This window comes from Arvicola amphibius, chromosome 5 (genome assembly GCF_903992535.2).
Source record: "Arvicola amphibius chromosome 5, mArvAmp1.2, whole genome shotgun sequence".
Classification (NCBI taxonomy): domain Eukaryota; kingdom Metazoa; phylum Chordata; class Mammalia; order Rodentia; family Cricetidae; genus Arvicola; species Arvicola amphibius.
In genome coordinates, this window is record NC_052051.1 from 114,768,283 (window position 1) to 114,783,283 (window position 15,001).

The 15,001-nt window shown below is 48.1% G+C and overlaps 2 protein-coding genes across 13 annotated transcripts in view; one reads left to right on the top strand and one right to left on the bottom strand.

Annotated features, from left to right (window-relative positions):
* LOC119814114 (protocadherin gamma-A4) overlaps positions 1-2,688 on the top strand; it is a 170,993-nt gene extending 168,305 nt beyond the window's left edge. For all 12 annotated transcript variants that reach the window (XM_038329453.1, XM_038329454.1, XM_038329459.1 and 9 more), the window contains exon 4: positions 757-2,688. In XM_038329453.1, coding sequence (XP_038185381.1) covers positions 757-983 — 227 coding nt within the window. In that variant the 3' untranslated portion in view covers positions 984-2,688. The remainder of the gene's footprint in view (positions 1-756) is intronic.
* Positions 2,689-4,476: 1,788 nt separating this feature from the next.
* The window catches only part of Diaph1 (diaphanous related formin 1), a 97,612-nt gene continuing 87,087 nt past the window's right edge, over positions 4,477-15,001 (bottom strand). Inside the window, 3 exon segments of the mRNA XM_038329850.2 lie at positions 4,477-6,400; positions 12,893-12,979; positions 14,744-14,879. Of these exon segments, the coding sequence (XP_038185778.1) occupies positions 6,243-6,400; positions 12,893-12,979; positions 14,744-14,879 (381 nt within the window). The 3' untranslated portion in view covers positions 4,477-6,242.

The following is a 15,001-nucleotide window of genomic DNA, read 5'->3' on the forward strand; positions in this document are numbered from 1 at the left end:
CCTTAAAAACCAAGTACTTAGGAGGCAGAGTCAGATGGATCTCTGAGTTCAAGGCCAGCCTGGTCTACAGAGTGAGTTCCAGGACAGCTAGGGCTACAGAGAAACCCTGTCTCAACAACAACAACAACAACAACAACAACAACAACACACACACACACACACACACAAACCAATAAGGGCTGGACTAGGTATGTAGTTCAGCTTGGTGAGTGCTTGCTTAGAACAGGGGTTCAATTCCCAGCACCACACAGATAGACATATGTACAAACACAAACGGAAGAACCCCTGTATACACATTAATGGCAGAACTGCTGAGTACACGCATGTGCCAGGCCTTGGCTAGGGAAGGATAATGCACAAAGCATGGTCTAGTGTGGACGCCAGGGGAAAGTATTTGAAGCCACAGAGAGATGCTAGCTAGCATGTTTTGAGCACTGCCACACACCAAGGTATTCTAGGCACTTTAGAAGTGTCTTCTCATTTAATTCTCGCCCAAAGTGAATACTTTCTATTACCTTCATTTTATGCATGAGAAAACAGATGGCACAGGGAAGCTAGGTAGACTGGCTAAGGATCACAGGGCGAAGGAGAGCTGGGACTCAAACTTGTGTTTTGTCACTCCTTGGTATCGAGACTGCCTTGGTGGCCACTGTATTCCCAGAGGTCAGGTTCCAGGGTGCGGTACCGGCATTCACTAACTGATGTTTAAGGGAGTCCCTGACTCCATCTGACCATTTGTTCTTCCTGTCTCTGCAGAAGCTGCTGATGGGAGCTCCACTTTAGGAGGGAGCGCTGGCACCATGGGCTTGAGTGCTCGATATGGACCCCAGTTCACCCTGCAGCATGTGCCCGACTACCGCCAGAATGTGTACATCCCTGGCAGCAATGCCACACTGACCAATGCAGCTGGCAAGCGAGATGGCAAGGCTCCAGCAGGCGGTAACGGCAACAAAAAGAAGTCCGGCAAGAAAGAGAAGAAGTAATATGGAGGCCAGGCCTTGACTCACAGGGCAGCCTCCCTCCCCAGCCAGTCCAGCTCGTCCTTACTTGTTGTACCCAGGCCTCAGAATTTCAGGGCTCACCCCAGGATACTGGTAGGAGCCAAGGCCATGCTCCCCCGTTGGGATACAGAAACAAGTGCCCAAGTCAACACCCCCTCTCTGTGCCCTAGGGGGTTGAATATGCAAAGAGAGTTCTGCTGGGAACCCCTATCCATCCAATCAGTGATTGCCCCCACATGGGTAGTAGGGTTAGTGTGGACACGGAAAACCATGCCACACTCCCTTAGTTACAGCTGAACTCCTCCACCTTCCAACTCAGTCAGGCTCATTCATCTCCTGCCTTCCTTCCCACCCCACCCACTCCTTCAGTCCCTCTCTTGAGCAAGGGCTGTTGAGGGGACAGGTGACCTAAGCAGGCTCCTAGTTCTGAATTGTTGGGAGAATATCACCACCTTTTGGCCTCTCCTGCAGTTCAGCTTTCCCCGCAAAGCATGGTTTGGTACCAGTCTTCTCATTTCCTTCTAGAGCCCGAGACTATAGTGCTTAAGTTTAGGGGGACAGTCACCAGCCCCCTGGTATTGATGCTTGCTGGGTTTTGGGAAGGCATTTTGCTACCAAGTCTCTTTTCAATGCCTGGGGACCAGTCTTTTGTGTTTCACTGTTTGATGTTCCCACTGCATGCTGTGACTCCCCTGCTCCTCAAAGAAGAGACTCCTTTGCATGTCTGGAGACAGTAGGGGGTGGGAAGCTAAAGGGAAGTTGAGTGTGGGGCAGTGGACAAAACAGCCAGCCTGCTAACAGGGTGTGCGGGGCTCTGTATGTACCCAGGGTACGCCCAACCCCCCAATTCTAGCCATAGATAAACACCAGGTCAGACCCCTCCACCCTGGTTCATTCAGCCTGGGCTGAGCCACCAGGACCAGTGGATTTAAGCTGGCATTTCAGTCCAAGAAGACTTCTAAGTGGTTTTAGGACCAGAGAAGAAAGAGGAGCCTCTGTGGGTGCTGGGTACTCCAGAGGTGCCCCTGGTAGAAGGGTCAGTGGTCCTAGCAGGAAGGGAGACCAGGCAAGGCCATTCTTGGCCCCTGGGTTGAGTCAAGGAGCTCGAACAAGGGATCAAGTGGCCATAAAGTCTCAGCCAATGGTGGGGCTTCTCCACTGGGCCCCTGTAGTTCTCAAGCCCCTGGCCTCCACCTTATCAGGTGCCATTTCTTCTCAGAAGGCCTCTGCCCAGGCCCCAGGCCGCCCCTTCATGGCCAGAGACTGGTTAAAGCCCCCCAGTGCCTCCTTGTGCATAGAACTTCCTCTGCCCACCCTCCTCTGACCCCGGCCCTTACAGTAGTATAGAAGCCCCCCACCCCCACCCCCGGCTGGTGTAGAATAGCCAATAGTGTAGTGTGGTGTGCTTTTGCGTGATGGCGAAGTGGGCAGCGGGCGGTGGGCTGTGCGCAGCCGTCTGTCCTTGAATCTCAAACTGCCTGCGCAGGCCTGTGCTGTGTTTTGTGCTGTGTCCACAACGCTGCGGCGACCCCTCCCTGTACTGACTCCTCTATAAAAAGCTTCTCTTCGCATAGTCACGTAGCTCCTGCCCATCCCCCTTCTGATATCTCTCGCAAGTTTTATACTCTAATATTTATATGGCTTTTTTCTTCGAAAATTAAAAATTAAAAAAAGGTTTCTTCTGAAAGGTTGACTGCGTCTAAGATGGAGCACAAGACATGTGGGTGGAGTCAAGGGGTTTGTCCTAAATAATAGAATCAAAGGGTCATAGTTGTTGTCTTCTGTGTCACTAAGCATCTCAATCTAGTTTTGAATTGCGTGTGTGTGTGTGTCTGTGTGTCTGCAGTCCTCATATGACTATCCAATATGGCGTGCATGCTTCCGATACCCTGGTTCTCTAATAGGTGATGGACTGTAAATGGTGCTTGTGGATCTGTGTGCGGTGGTGTCGCTGCAGAGACCAACGTGGGGGTGGGGAGTTTGAGTGCGCGCGCAACTAAGTGCGCAGATTATTTATGCTCTGTGCTGTCTCCAGGCAGAAAAGGAGACCTTGCGTGGGAGGGGGAAGCAGGAGCACGAGTGGGGGCGGGAACTCAAATGCTGCTGAGAGGGCGGTGCAGGGGACTTTTCTGTAGCTCCCGCCCCCTCCCCCACAAGCTCTCTCCCTCCGGTCACCCGAGTGGGTTGATCCAGAGGAGGGCGGGGTCTCCTTTACCTACCCTCCTCCACTGCAGCGGTAAAGGGTTGAAGAAAACAGTGGGAGGCAATTCCTATCTTGAGTCTCAGTTTCTCTACCTGGAATTTGCCTTCCCATTCTTTTTATGCAGCAAAGCCTAATTGGAGAGCCTACCCCTTTCTTCAGGGAGTCAAAGGAACTGCACGAGGAGATGGCCCTGAAACCCAGTCCCCACCTCTTCTCTGCGGCTTCTCCACTCCCTCTCTGGCTTCCAGCACTGCTAATCCGATCCCCAGGTTGCTGCAGCTCAGAGAAGGTGCAGGAGTCAGGAGGGTTGATCCAGAGAATGACATAAAGAGACCACAGGTTTTCAGGAGGGTCAGTGAGGGCATGTCTATCGAAGAGCCAGAAGAGCATTTTCTGGGTTTCCTCCCTTGGATTCTGGTTACCAGTTCTGCCACCTCCTGATCTGTTGCCATGGAAACCAAACCTTCCTGGCGACTTTGACTTTGCGTGGGAAGGGTGGTGGTGTGTGAGGTTGCTGAGAGAGCAGGGTTTTCTCCGAGCCTGGTGTTGGGGAGGGCAGGGTGCTAGGCGCCTGGGTTCTATTCCAGGCAAGGCAGCAGACGGCGGGGCAATGAGCAGCTGTGGTTGGTCCTCTAATTGATGTGTGGGCCCCAATAGATGAGATGAAAAGCACAGCCTCTAGGGTTTAGAGGCAGGTAGCCACCCCCACACCTCCGGCCACTGCCACATGAGAGTAGCAGCTGCACAGGTCCAGGAGCTATTTAAAAGGTTTTTATTTCTAGTTAAGGGTTGTCCAAAGGCCCGCCCTGTCTATCATTGGCAGGCTCACTGTAAGGTGTCTTTGTGGGAGTTACAACTTGCTTGGACAAGCCTAGCTTAGTGGCAAGTCCTCTGGTGCTTCTGACCCAAGTTGGGCAGACTCAGCATCCCAATCTCAGGGTTGAGCCCCTCCAACTTGATGGGGGATGGAGGACATAGGTACTGGCCAGAAAACTGTGGCACCTGGAGATGCTGGGAAAGTGGGGAGTTGGACATGAGATATAAAATTAGGGCTCCAAGCCAAAGGGTCACAGTGTGGGAAGAAGCTGTAAGTAAACAGGAAAACAGCCCTGAGAGGGGACCCTGGACTGCAGAAACTACATGCATTCATCATGCCCAAGCTCGTGTCTGCTAGATGGGTTAGCTTTTGACTGGGAAAGCACTGAAGAGATGCCCAGACTACTGTAGTGAAAAGAACCAGTCCAGAGTTTTACAAAGGAGGCTGGAGGGAAGTTCTGTTTCAATGCTTTATTGACAGTTGGAAACAAATCCATCAAACTGGAGGTGATGACATCCCAGATGCCCAAGAGGCAAGGAGTTTGCATTTTGTCCCCTCTACTTAAAAAATTTTTTTAATTAAATGCATTTTAGCAAAAGTGATTAAAAAAGAAAAGGGTCAAAGCCCCAGATGTCAGCTAGCAAGGAGGTGGCTCAGGACAGAACCAGGCCCTGCATCAGTCCTCTCAGGAAGCAGCCCGGGAGCTCTAGCAGCCCAAACCATCCTCCCTGGCCACAAGGGCCTGCACTGGCCGCCCTTGCATTTCCTAAACTCTCCCCCATGCTCTGGCAACTTGAATCCTGTGTCAAGCCTGGACAGCATCTATCATTCCTTCTCTGTAGCCTCAGAGGGGAAAATGGAAGGGGCTAAAGGAGGACAAGAAAGTGACCCTAAGTCAGAGAATCTGAGCTTCCTGAGGTTTGGGCCCCAGTCTGACTTGTTGCTTCTACTGTCTAGGGTGGGGGTGGGAGGTACAACCCTGTGTCACTTCTCGGCATCCACTTAGCATCTGCACGTTTGGCTTGATAATTTAGTACATTCATGAAAACACAGGATTGGAGCTCTTGCTATCCTATGGTGTGGCCCAGCCCAACCAGAAAAATGATCTTGCCCCAGAACTGATGCTAGGGAAAGGTCTACCTTGGCCTCAGGGTTTAAGTCTTGAGGGACGGGGCCAACACCTAGACCATGTTCAGGACTGACCCCAGGAATACTTGAACCTACCATCATAGCCTCTTTTATTATGAAGGGGGAAGGGGACCAAAGTTATTTTTCTTAAAAAATTTTTTTCATATAAAAATAGATCCATTTGCAAAACAAGTTCTCAGCCAGGAGGCTCCACCTCCCATATCCTTGGATGGAGGGGGTGAGGTGTTGGGATGGTCACACTACAGCCCACACTCCAAATGAGATGCACCAAAGCTCTGGGGAAGGCATAGGGGAGGGGGGGTCAGTTGCAGGGTGGAGGTGGGGGGGAGGGCTGGTGCAGAGGGTCCAGGGAGGCAAGGGCACAAAGCATGGCAGCGGGCAGGGGGCGGGCCCCACACTGTCGCTATGCCCTAGCTACCTGCCTATGGCTCAGACCCGGGCCACAGTGGAACAAGGAGAGTGGTTGAGACCCTTTGCCTGGGAGACTTTTCCCAGGAAAGTAGGGTGAGGGTGGGATTTGCTTCCTGCTTTTGCAGAAGCAGTTCCCAATGCCACAGCACTAGTAATAAATAACTGCAGGAGGAAAAGCAGAGGTGCCAGTGCGAAAAGGGTCTGGCCCAAAGGTTCACAAGTCCCATGCTGTTCTCAGGGCCAGAGAAACCACAAAAAAAAAAAAAAAAAAAAAAAAAGCACAAATCCAGCAAGATTGACCTAGGGGAAGGCCCACTACAAAGTGGGGCTGAGAAAGCAGGCTGGGTTCTGTCTGAGACCAGGATCTCTGGATAACATGGAGGAGTCAGGGTTAAGGCAGCACACACGGACCCTGCTTTGGTAATACCACAGCCAGGGTTGGCTGGGCTGGGCTCAGGCCACCCCTACACTGCCCTTTCCTTCTGGCCTCCAGGAAGCTGAAGCTGTGTGTGATGTTCAGAGAGCAGCAGGCCAGACAGAAAATCAGGGTCAGGTGATGGAGTGGCCACTGCAGGGGGATATTCCCTTGACCATTTAGGCACATGCTGCAGGTAGACAGTCTGGGCTTCACTTAGGAGCAGCAATGGCCATAGAGCCCAGCTTAGCTTGCACGGCCAACCAGCTCCTTGGCTTCTTCAAGGATTGTGGGGACTCCTTCACTTTTCTTGGACCCCTTAGCAGGACCAGCAGCCATGGCATCATCCTTGGTCAGCTCCGAGGCTAGCAGAGATGTGACTGCACACCCAGCTTTCCTGTTGACTACAAGAGAAAACATGAGATCCTGTCCACAGGTCTGCTTTCTAATCTCTTTACAACTTTACAGCAGGTGTTCAGTCAGAAGCCATGCAACTGAAGTAGCTGCCTTGTCTGGTTCATAAGTGTTTACAGCAGAGACTCCAGAGACTCAACGTAAAATACACTCTGGTGCAAATATGAAGGCTTGGATACAGCTAGACAAAATAGGACTTGAGGGGCTGGGGAAATGGCCCAGCAGTTAAGAGCATTGGCTGCTCTTGCAGAGGTCCTGGGTTTAGTTCCCAGCACCTGTATGGCAATTCACTATCATCTGTAACTTCAGTTCCAGGGGATCCAATGCTCTTTTCAGGCCTCCATGGGCACCAGGCATACATGGGATACAACACAGAGATGTATGCAAATCACTCATACACACACACACATAAAAAGAACTGGGTTTAAGTGTTGGCTAAGTCACATATCAAGAGAAACAGAGTACCCAAAGCCCACTTTTCTCATTTAGGTTTGTTGGAATTTAACATGTTAGAGCTTAGCACACAGGATTATTTTTCGAGGCACTCCATAGAAAGCATGTGGGTAAGACTGAGGAAGACTTCAGGCTTGTGAGGGTTTCTTGAGGGAGCGCAGCCACTGTCATCACACGCACACCACACTCCCATGCATTTCTCCAACAACAGAAGCCCACACCTCTTCAAGATGTACAACGTACGTGTGCATACACACACACACACACACACACACACACACACACACACGGGTGAAATGGTAAAATGTATACCAGAGAATGCCAAGGACGACCAAGAGGGAAATTCTCGAAAGAAATTTTAGCCCAAGTCTCTCCTGCTCATTTATAAATCCATACTTGGGACCCCAGTATCCTCAACAGGAAGACAGCTTCTTAGGACCATGCCCATCACATGATGACCATCTAGTTCCATGCTGTTTTTTTTTAAATATTTATTTATTTATTATTATGTATACAATATTCTGTCTGTGTGTATGCCTGCAGGCCAGAAGAGGGCACCAGACCCCATTACAGATGGTTGTGAGTCACCATGTGGTTGCTGGGAATTGAACTCAGGACCTTTGGAAGAGCAGGCAATGTTCTTAACCTCTGAGCCATCTCTCCAGCCCCTCCATGCTGTTTAAAGCAGCATGTAGAGACTGCATATATACTGAGCAACCAGGGGTTTTAAAAGTCAGACATAAAATGCTATATTATATAAACTGATTCCTGCGAGTGCCCAACTTAAGAGAAATTCACAGAGAGAGAAGGCAGAGCAACAGGAAAAGACAGCATGGTGGCTCACACATGCAATCCCAGTACTTGGGAGGCTGAGGCAGGAAAATTCTTAGTTGAAGGCCGGCAAACTTAAAGAGGCTAGCCTTAGCTATGAGACCCTGTCTCAAAATTTCTAAGTAAGTGGGGCAGGAGGGAGAACTGTGGTTGGAATGTAAAATGAAATTTAAAACAATAAAAATTCCTAAATGAGCAACTAGAGATGGGGGAACAAATACCCCTTGCTCCTACCAAAGTTTTTAACTTGAAATGAAAGTTCAAGTTGTTAATGAGATGGCTCAGTGAGTAAAGGTACCCGACTCCGAGCGTGGTATTGCGCCACGGCATATGTACGCATGTATGAACACACACACACAAATTTTAAATACAACAACAAAAGTCAATACCAGGAACTGGTGAAGGGGAGAACCCAAAGTTACTGCTACTCACTAAAAAAGAAGGGTTTGGGCCTGGTGGTGGTGTCGCACACCTTAAATCCCAGCACTCAGGAGGCAGAGGCAGGTAGATCTCTGTGAGCTCGAGACCAGCCTGGTCTACATGGTTTGTACATGCACTGAACCACTGTTAGATACTCCAGAAAAATATGTACAACTTTTATGCATAAGTTAAAAAGTAATTGCTAATGGATATGGGGTTTCTTTTGGAGATGATGAAAAAATATTCTGAAATATAACAATGGTAACAGTTATACAGTCTTGTGACAGTCCCCAAACTGTATACAGTAAACTGGGACATTAAAAAAAAAAAAGCTGGGGTGTGGGGTGTGGTGGCCCACACCTTTAGTTTCAACATTTGGGAGTTTGAAGCAGGCAGATAGATCTCTATGAGTTCTGGGCCAACCTAGTCTACATAGAAGAGTTCCAGAAAAACCAGGGCTACACAGTGAGAGCATATTAAATATATATATATCCATCCAAAAACCCTTCCTGGGACCTAGGGAAAACTGGAGTGGAGAAAGCAATGGCTAAGCCTCAGAGAACCAGCGACAAGTACAGCAGCACTCCCTAATGAGTCATGAGCAGGTAGAGTCAAGAGGGGCCACAAACAAGGTGTATGTTTTGGATCAGCAAAAAGCTTTAAGAAGGCAGAAGCCAAACCAAGTGAAGAGCCCAAGCCTTGTCCAGGACTGGCAGTCTCAGGGCAGAGCCATGACCCAAAGAAAGCTACTGTTTTTACACACACAGAAGCTGCCCACAGGGCAGGGAACACACAATCCGCCCACAGATTACCAACTTAGAGGTCTCCTCCTCCTCCTCCTCCTCCCAAGGGCTCAAAGGGTTGTCTACCAAGAGGAGAAAGAACAGTAAAAATCCTGCTGACAGCACATGGGGGTATCTGGGTAGAGATCACGGGTGCGTATATGTGTAAGAGACCTACACCCTCAGGGGCTTCACCAAGTTAGATGGATGTTGGGTTGTAAAACCAAACCATTGCCTCAGTAACTGATGTATGAGTCTAAGTGTGTGCTTTCCCTACGTTCTTAGTCTCTCCTCTTATGTGCTTCTTTAACACTCTTTTCGGAACTCAATTCTCCAGGATCCCACTGTCATGCCCAGAAAAATGGTGGTTCAATATCTCTTCAGTGCAACTACATATGTGTATGTATACACATGTGCACATCCATCTAACTCTAGTGGGTGAACTGAAGTATCTGCCGGTTCTAATGCCTGCCGTGGTAGTAAGCAACACAGAAGCTAGAGTTCCAGGGCAGCAAGCCCCAAACTGTTGCTTTCTTCGGCTGTTTCCTTTAAGATTCCCTGTTGTACTTTAATTCAACAGTCTTAGGATATTTCTATACTCACTAGATTTTTGATTCATTACATATGTCCTAAGAACCAAGGGAACATGGCAGACGAAGAAAACAGCACAATTTCCTTTTTAAGCCTTAAAAGTAGGTAGACTAGGGATGGACATGAAGTGATCCAAGGTTAAGAATGAGAAAGTGCTTGTTTCAACTGATTAAACCAAGGGAACCCCAGCATTCCAACTTTTGATCTATCTCCAGGGTCACTATCATGCTAAGCAGACTAAACAATCAGGAAAATTGACTTCCTTTGTCTGAAAGAGTACCCAGTCCTTACAGTAGCCATAGAACCAGGTCAGTGTTTGACTATGAAGTATCTGGGACAATTACCAACTAGGATAATGAATCCACAGATTTGGGTATAAAGGTGGAGTATGAGAAAATAGTCAAAGCTAGAATCATAGAAGGTAAGGATAAACAAACACATAAGTAAAACCTGCTAAGTAATACTAAGAGCACAACTCAATTAGAAAAAGTGCAATGGTTCAGGAAAAAATCCTGAGACTCCAGCTATGAACTACCACTAAAGAGGAAGTGTTCGTGTTAATAGGCTTCCTCGGGGAAGAGGAAACTGGGACAGATGGGACAGTCATTATCATCCTAATAACTCATCATTGTCTGAAACCATACTAATTATACCTCTTGTCCTATTTTTACAAAATTGGGGAGAGTAAGGATACAGGAACACTCTTTCCAGACAAGGGGGTCAACAGAAAACCTCCCTGGCATAATTTTACCATTCCCAGAACTCTCTTTGTAATATCCTATGCCAGAGTTTTCTGGCCCAAATAGAGGTCACTGCCATTTCCTGTCCAATAATACAGGCTTAGTAGGGAAGAGCCCTGGACTGGGATTCACAAAAGCTAGATACAGTTCTGGTTTAGGATCTTAATTTTTTACCCCCTGTGTAGCCCTGGCTGTCCTGGAACTGGTTTTGTAGATAAGGCTGATCTTCAACTTGGAGATCCACCTGGGCTTAAAAGCACCTTAACTCCTACCTCTGAGCAGGGTGGATACTAATCAATAGGAAGGTCTTTAGTTCCTCAAGCTCTAACACAGACCTCGATTAGCATAAGAAGAGCTTATACTAATCTGGGAGACAGCAGCGGAGACTTCAGAGAAATACATTTCTTTCTTGACTTTCATTCTAGTATGTTAGTGGCCTACATACAATTCTGGCTTAGAGATAAAAGTTGAGTCATTAAAACCACAAGCTGACTCAATCACAGCTGGAAATAGGAGCTGTAATACAATCAAGGATTCTTCCTCTTGACACTCAAGCCATTGTTCTCCCACACCCTTCAGACCACAGCAATTGACATGGTACTTTGAATGAACCAGCCCTGATAGTAATGCTCCTCTTCCAAGTCCTCAATGGGTCTTTGTGTAGGGTCACTTCTTCGTGTCTCTGGAGACTGGAAGATTTTAACATTCCTGGAGGCTCTAGGGAAAAATCTAGTGTCTTTGAATAGAGACAGCTGCCTCTGGGAAATGGAAAGACTGTAAGGCAGATAAGCCTGACAGTTTTCTGGTTCTCTGGCTCTCAGCCCTTGTTATGAGCACCCATTTGGAGGTCACATGGCAGATACCCTGCACGTCGATATTTACATTACGATTCAATAACAGTGATGTGGGATTTCCCTTTGTATGCCACGATTACCACTGATAAATAGAGGAACTGCTTTGGGCCTATAGCAGAACTATAGGGGAACAGAGCTAGATGGGGAAAATTAAACGGAATGCAGAGAGAGAGGCCATGGAGCAACCACCAGAGACAGACGCTGGGAACTTTACCTGGTTAAGCCACTGCCATGTGGCGATACACAGATTAATGGAAAGGGGTTAAATTAAGTTAGCCAATAAGATGTTAGAGCTAATGGGCCAAGCAGTGATTTAAATAATATGGTTTCTGTGTGATTATTTTGGAGCTAAGTGGGCCTGGAAGGAAACAAGCGGCCTCCTCCCTTACCTACCTAACAGTAGCAAAACTGCAGCTATAAAGTAGCAGCAGAATAATCTCAGGATTGGTGAGGTTGCCATAACATAGGAACCATGTTAAAGGGTCGCAACATTAGGAAGGTTGAGAACTGCTGGTCATGGGGACAGTCAAGAGGTAGCCAGACAAAGAGCAGAGCAGCTAGGTCCAGCAGCCCTGGAGGGAGCTTGCGACCCCTGGGACCTCTGTACTTTGAGAATGGGGCCTTCAAAACTCCAGTCTTTCTCGTTGAAGAAAAGATCCTAATCCTTGGTAAGCTACTCTGAAGCCACTTTCTGTTATGCCTGATGCAAGGCCACACCCTTTAGATGATGTGATAGTACCTAAGTCTAAAAAGCTCACAGTGTAACTAGGAGTGTTTTAGAGGGTCTCCCAGATGTTTGGTAATCTTAGTAAACCAGATCAGAAAGACAAGATTACAAGCTGAAACGGATATAAACTATGCAGTCCTTGTTTTCAACTTCTTTTGATTTTAGTATTTCCAGTAAGTCCCCTTGAATTGTCTATCTAACTGGGAGATAGTACTCTGACTAAACTCAGGTACTCTACTGAAAAGGTAGTTCTGAAAAAATCTTTTCCTCTACAAGCAAGACCTGGTTTTTCATTAGGAAAGCAGCAGAGAGAGAATGGGGCATCCCCAGCAGAGGGAAGTCACTGATGCCTGGCTACTTATACAGGAAGCATCTGGGTCTCTAGTACAATTCCTCAGGAAAAGGCTTAGAAGGAATTCCCCACCAAAGTCTGAAGCAGGCTGGGCTTAGTTAAGAGGCTCATGGAGACAGCAGAGTGAGATGCATGGTACTTTTGATGGGCAGGAAACAGTGCCATGAGAACCTCTACAAAAACTAAATACCCAAGGAGTGCTGTTAGCTGTACTCTCCAAAGCCCTATCTGTAAAACTGCAAGTCCTAACCAGAGTTCTAAGCCCTTCTTTCATACCTGCTTCTCCTTCTGAGACCACTGGAGCTAGGACACCGAGTTTATACGGGCTGGTATCGTCTGCACCTTCCAGGTGGTCAGCCTGGAGGTCCAGAAGCACCACTGTTATCTAGCCATCTTCTCTCTACAGCAGTTTCCAAGTGAAGCTCATAGCAGATGTGTCTACAGAGCGGCCAGCAAATGGGGGCCAAGCTTTAACTTTGCCAAAGATGCTTCTGCAATGCTCTTACCCTTTGACAGAAAGAAGCTATCACACATCTAGGCCTCCAAAGGGTCCTAGTGAGGACTTCCTAATGCGGAAGGAAGAGGCCTATATAATCCACTCTTAGTGCACAGAAATGGGAAATTTCTAAACCCTGGAACATCACTCTGTTCTTCCGCCCTCAGCTAGCATGACCAGGAGCAGAGGCCCCACACCCCCTCCAACACCCAATTGGGTTCCACTTGCTTACTTACCTTGACGGGGCCCTCTCTTTCGTCGGAATGCTGCCCCCGACTGCAGAGCTTCCAGAAGACTGTCCATCACACCCGTCTCATCTCCCTCTGTCATGGACAAAGACAGAGGTGTAAATTCTTCAGCCAGACCAGCATAGCAAACACCAAGATGCACGTGAAGTGCGTGGCTGCTGATGGCTGCCCCTCCCCCACACTGGCTGGCAGCTCAAAACAGACAGAAAGGTTCACCCTCTCGGGTTTACTTTATGTGTGTGTAGGTGTTTGAGAGTGCCTGAAAACGCACTGCTCACTAGGCAAACCCTGGGGCACTTATGGCAGTGCCATCCCACTCACACCAATCAAGGCCAGCAGACTCCTAGGATTGTCTAACCTGAGTAAGCAGAGACCACAACTATAAACCAAAAGGCAGCTATGACAGGCAAGGTGACCATGCCTATATACCCAGTACTTGGGAGGTGGAAACAGGAAGAGGAAGTTCAAGGCTAGCCCAGGCTACATAGAAAGTACTGGGGGGGGAGGGGGGAGAAACAGGATTGCAAAGCAACTATTGTAACTATTATCAGTCCCAGTTCATATGCATGAACCACTGAGGGCTTAGGCTTCAGAGGAGGGTTAAAGGAAGAGAGCCCACTGATCAAGACTGTATTTCACACAACTACTGCTTACAGTGGTTGTATCTTCCTTGAAGACAGCTCTGTATGTAAAAGCTGAAAGTAGCCTGGCTAGAATGCAAAGAGTTAACATAGAATCCCAGTTCTAGCCAGGCTCAGTTTCCATGGCAACAGCTCAGGATAGTGAAATCTGAAACTGAAATCCCAAGGAGCTGGTTGGCTACTAGCTAAAAACTGGGGCTCATTACTGCCTGCGCCACCTGCTGTCTGAACATCATCAGTGCAGCTGACCTACATTCAATTCCATTTGCACTCAGAATAGGATAAGGTCCACTACGCCACCTGCTGGCTGGGCCCTTATCCCAAATGCTATTTGGGATTCCACCTTGCTCCCATTACATCCTATTCAATAAAGAAGTGGAAAAGCCCTGGAGGCCCAGGGAGAATAGGGAGGGAAATGATGGATGCTTGGTGTAAATTTTAACATCATTAGGGGAATAAAGTTGTTGGCTTAAATACAACTGAGTAAGGTAAAGGAACTACCCTGAAGGTCTCTGGACTTGTTAGCTAACCACCTTGTTAGTCTCTACTGTTTGTGTTCAGCAAATTTTTAAGACTTGTCAGTCCCCAAAAGCTCTCACTCCAGAGGCTCACTGCCCTTCAGATCAGCCAGGGCCATGTGTTACATATGCTGCATTCACTGTATTTCCGCTGCCCACAGGAGTAGCGGGGGGCAGGGAAATCCTCCACAGGAAAGAAGCAGAGACAGGAAACAGAGGGCCAGTAATTGAGACCATATGCTCAAACAAAGACAGGCTTCTGATGGAGAAAGAGGGTGGCCAGTTTTTCACCCCCTTCCAGAAGTTCAGTCCATTTATGGTCTTTCAGATGTGCATACAATATGTTAAGAGGTAACAGGGACACCGTACTGGTGAAGTAAGGAGAAAGAAGAGCTACTACAAGATGGGAGGAGTCACAAAAAGATTCTGAAAACCTGAAACATTTAACAGCAGGAATGAGAACAGGTCAGGAAACATTTTGGACAGGCAGAAGCAAAGAGTACGTGGGACAGCAATTCCCAAATCACAAGGGCAATGAGACATAATCCAAGAGCCCGCAAAGGAGAGGAAACAATTAAACATGTTAAAATCCAGCACCAGGAGGTTGGAGGTAGATTTGCCAGCCTGGGCAGCTCTAGGTTCTGGACAGAGACGCCTCCTGAAACCCTTCCCATTCCCACCTGCATTCATGTCTATGAGCTGCTCTCGCTTCTGCTGCTTCTCCAGTCGCTCTTTCTCTGCCTTCTCCTTGGCTAGTTTTGCTCTCCGCATCTTTTCTTCAGTTTCCCGGCGCTTCTGATTCTCCTTGACTGCTTGCTGAAGCACAGAGTGGGGGAGACATGGACAAACAAAACCAGATGGAGGATATGTGGGCACGTGTAAACCCACCAATAACCATCAGGAACCCAATCAAAACTTAGCAGTTCACCCATACTCAC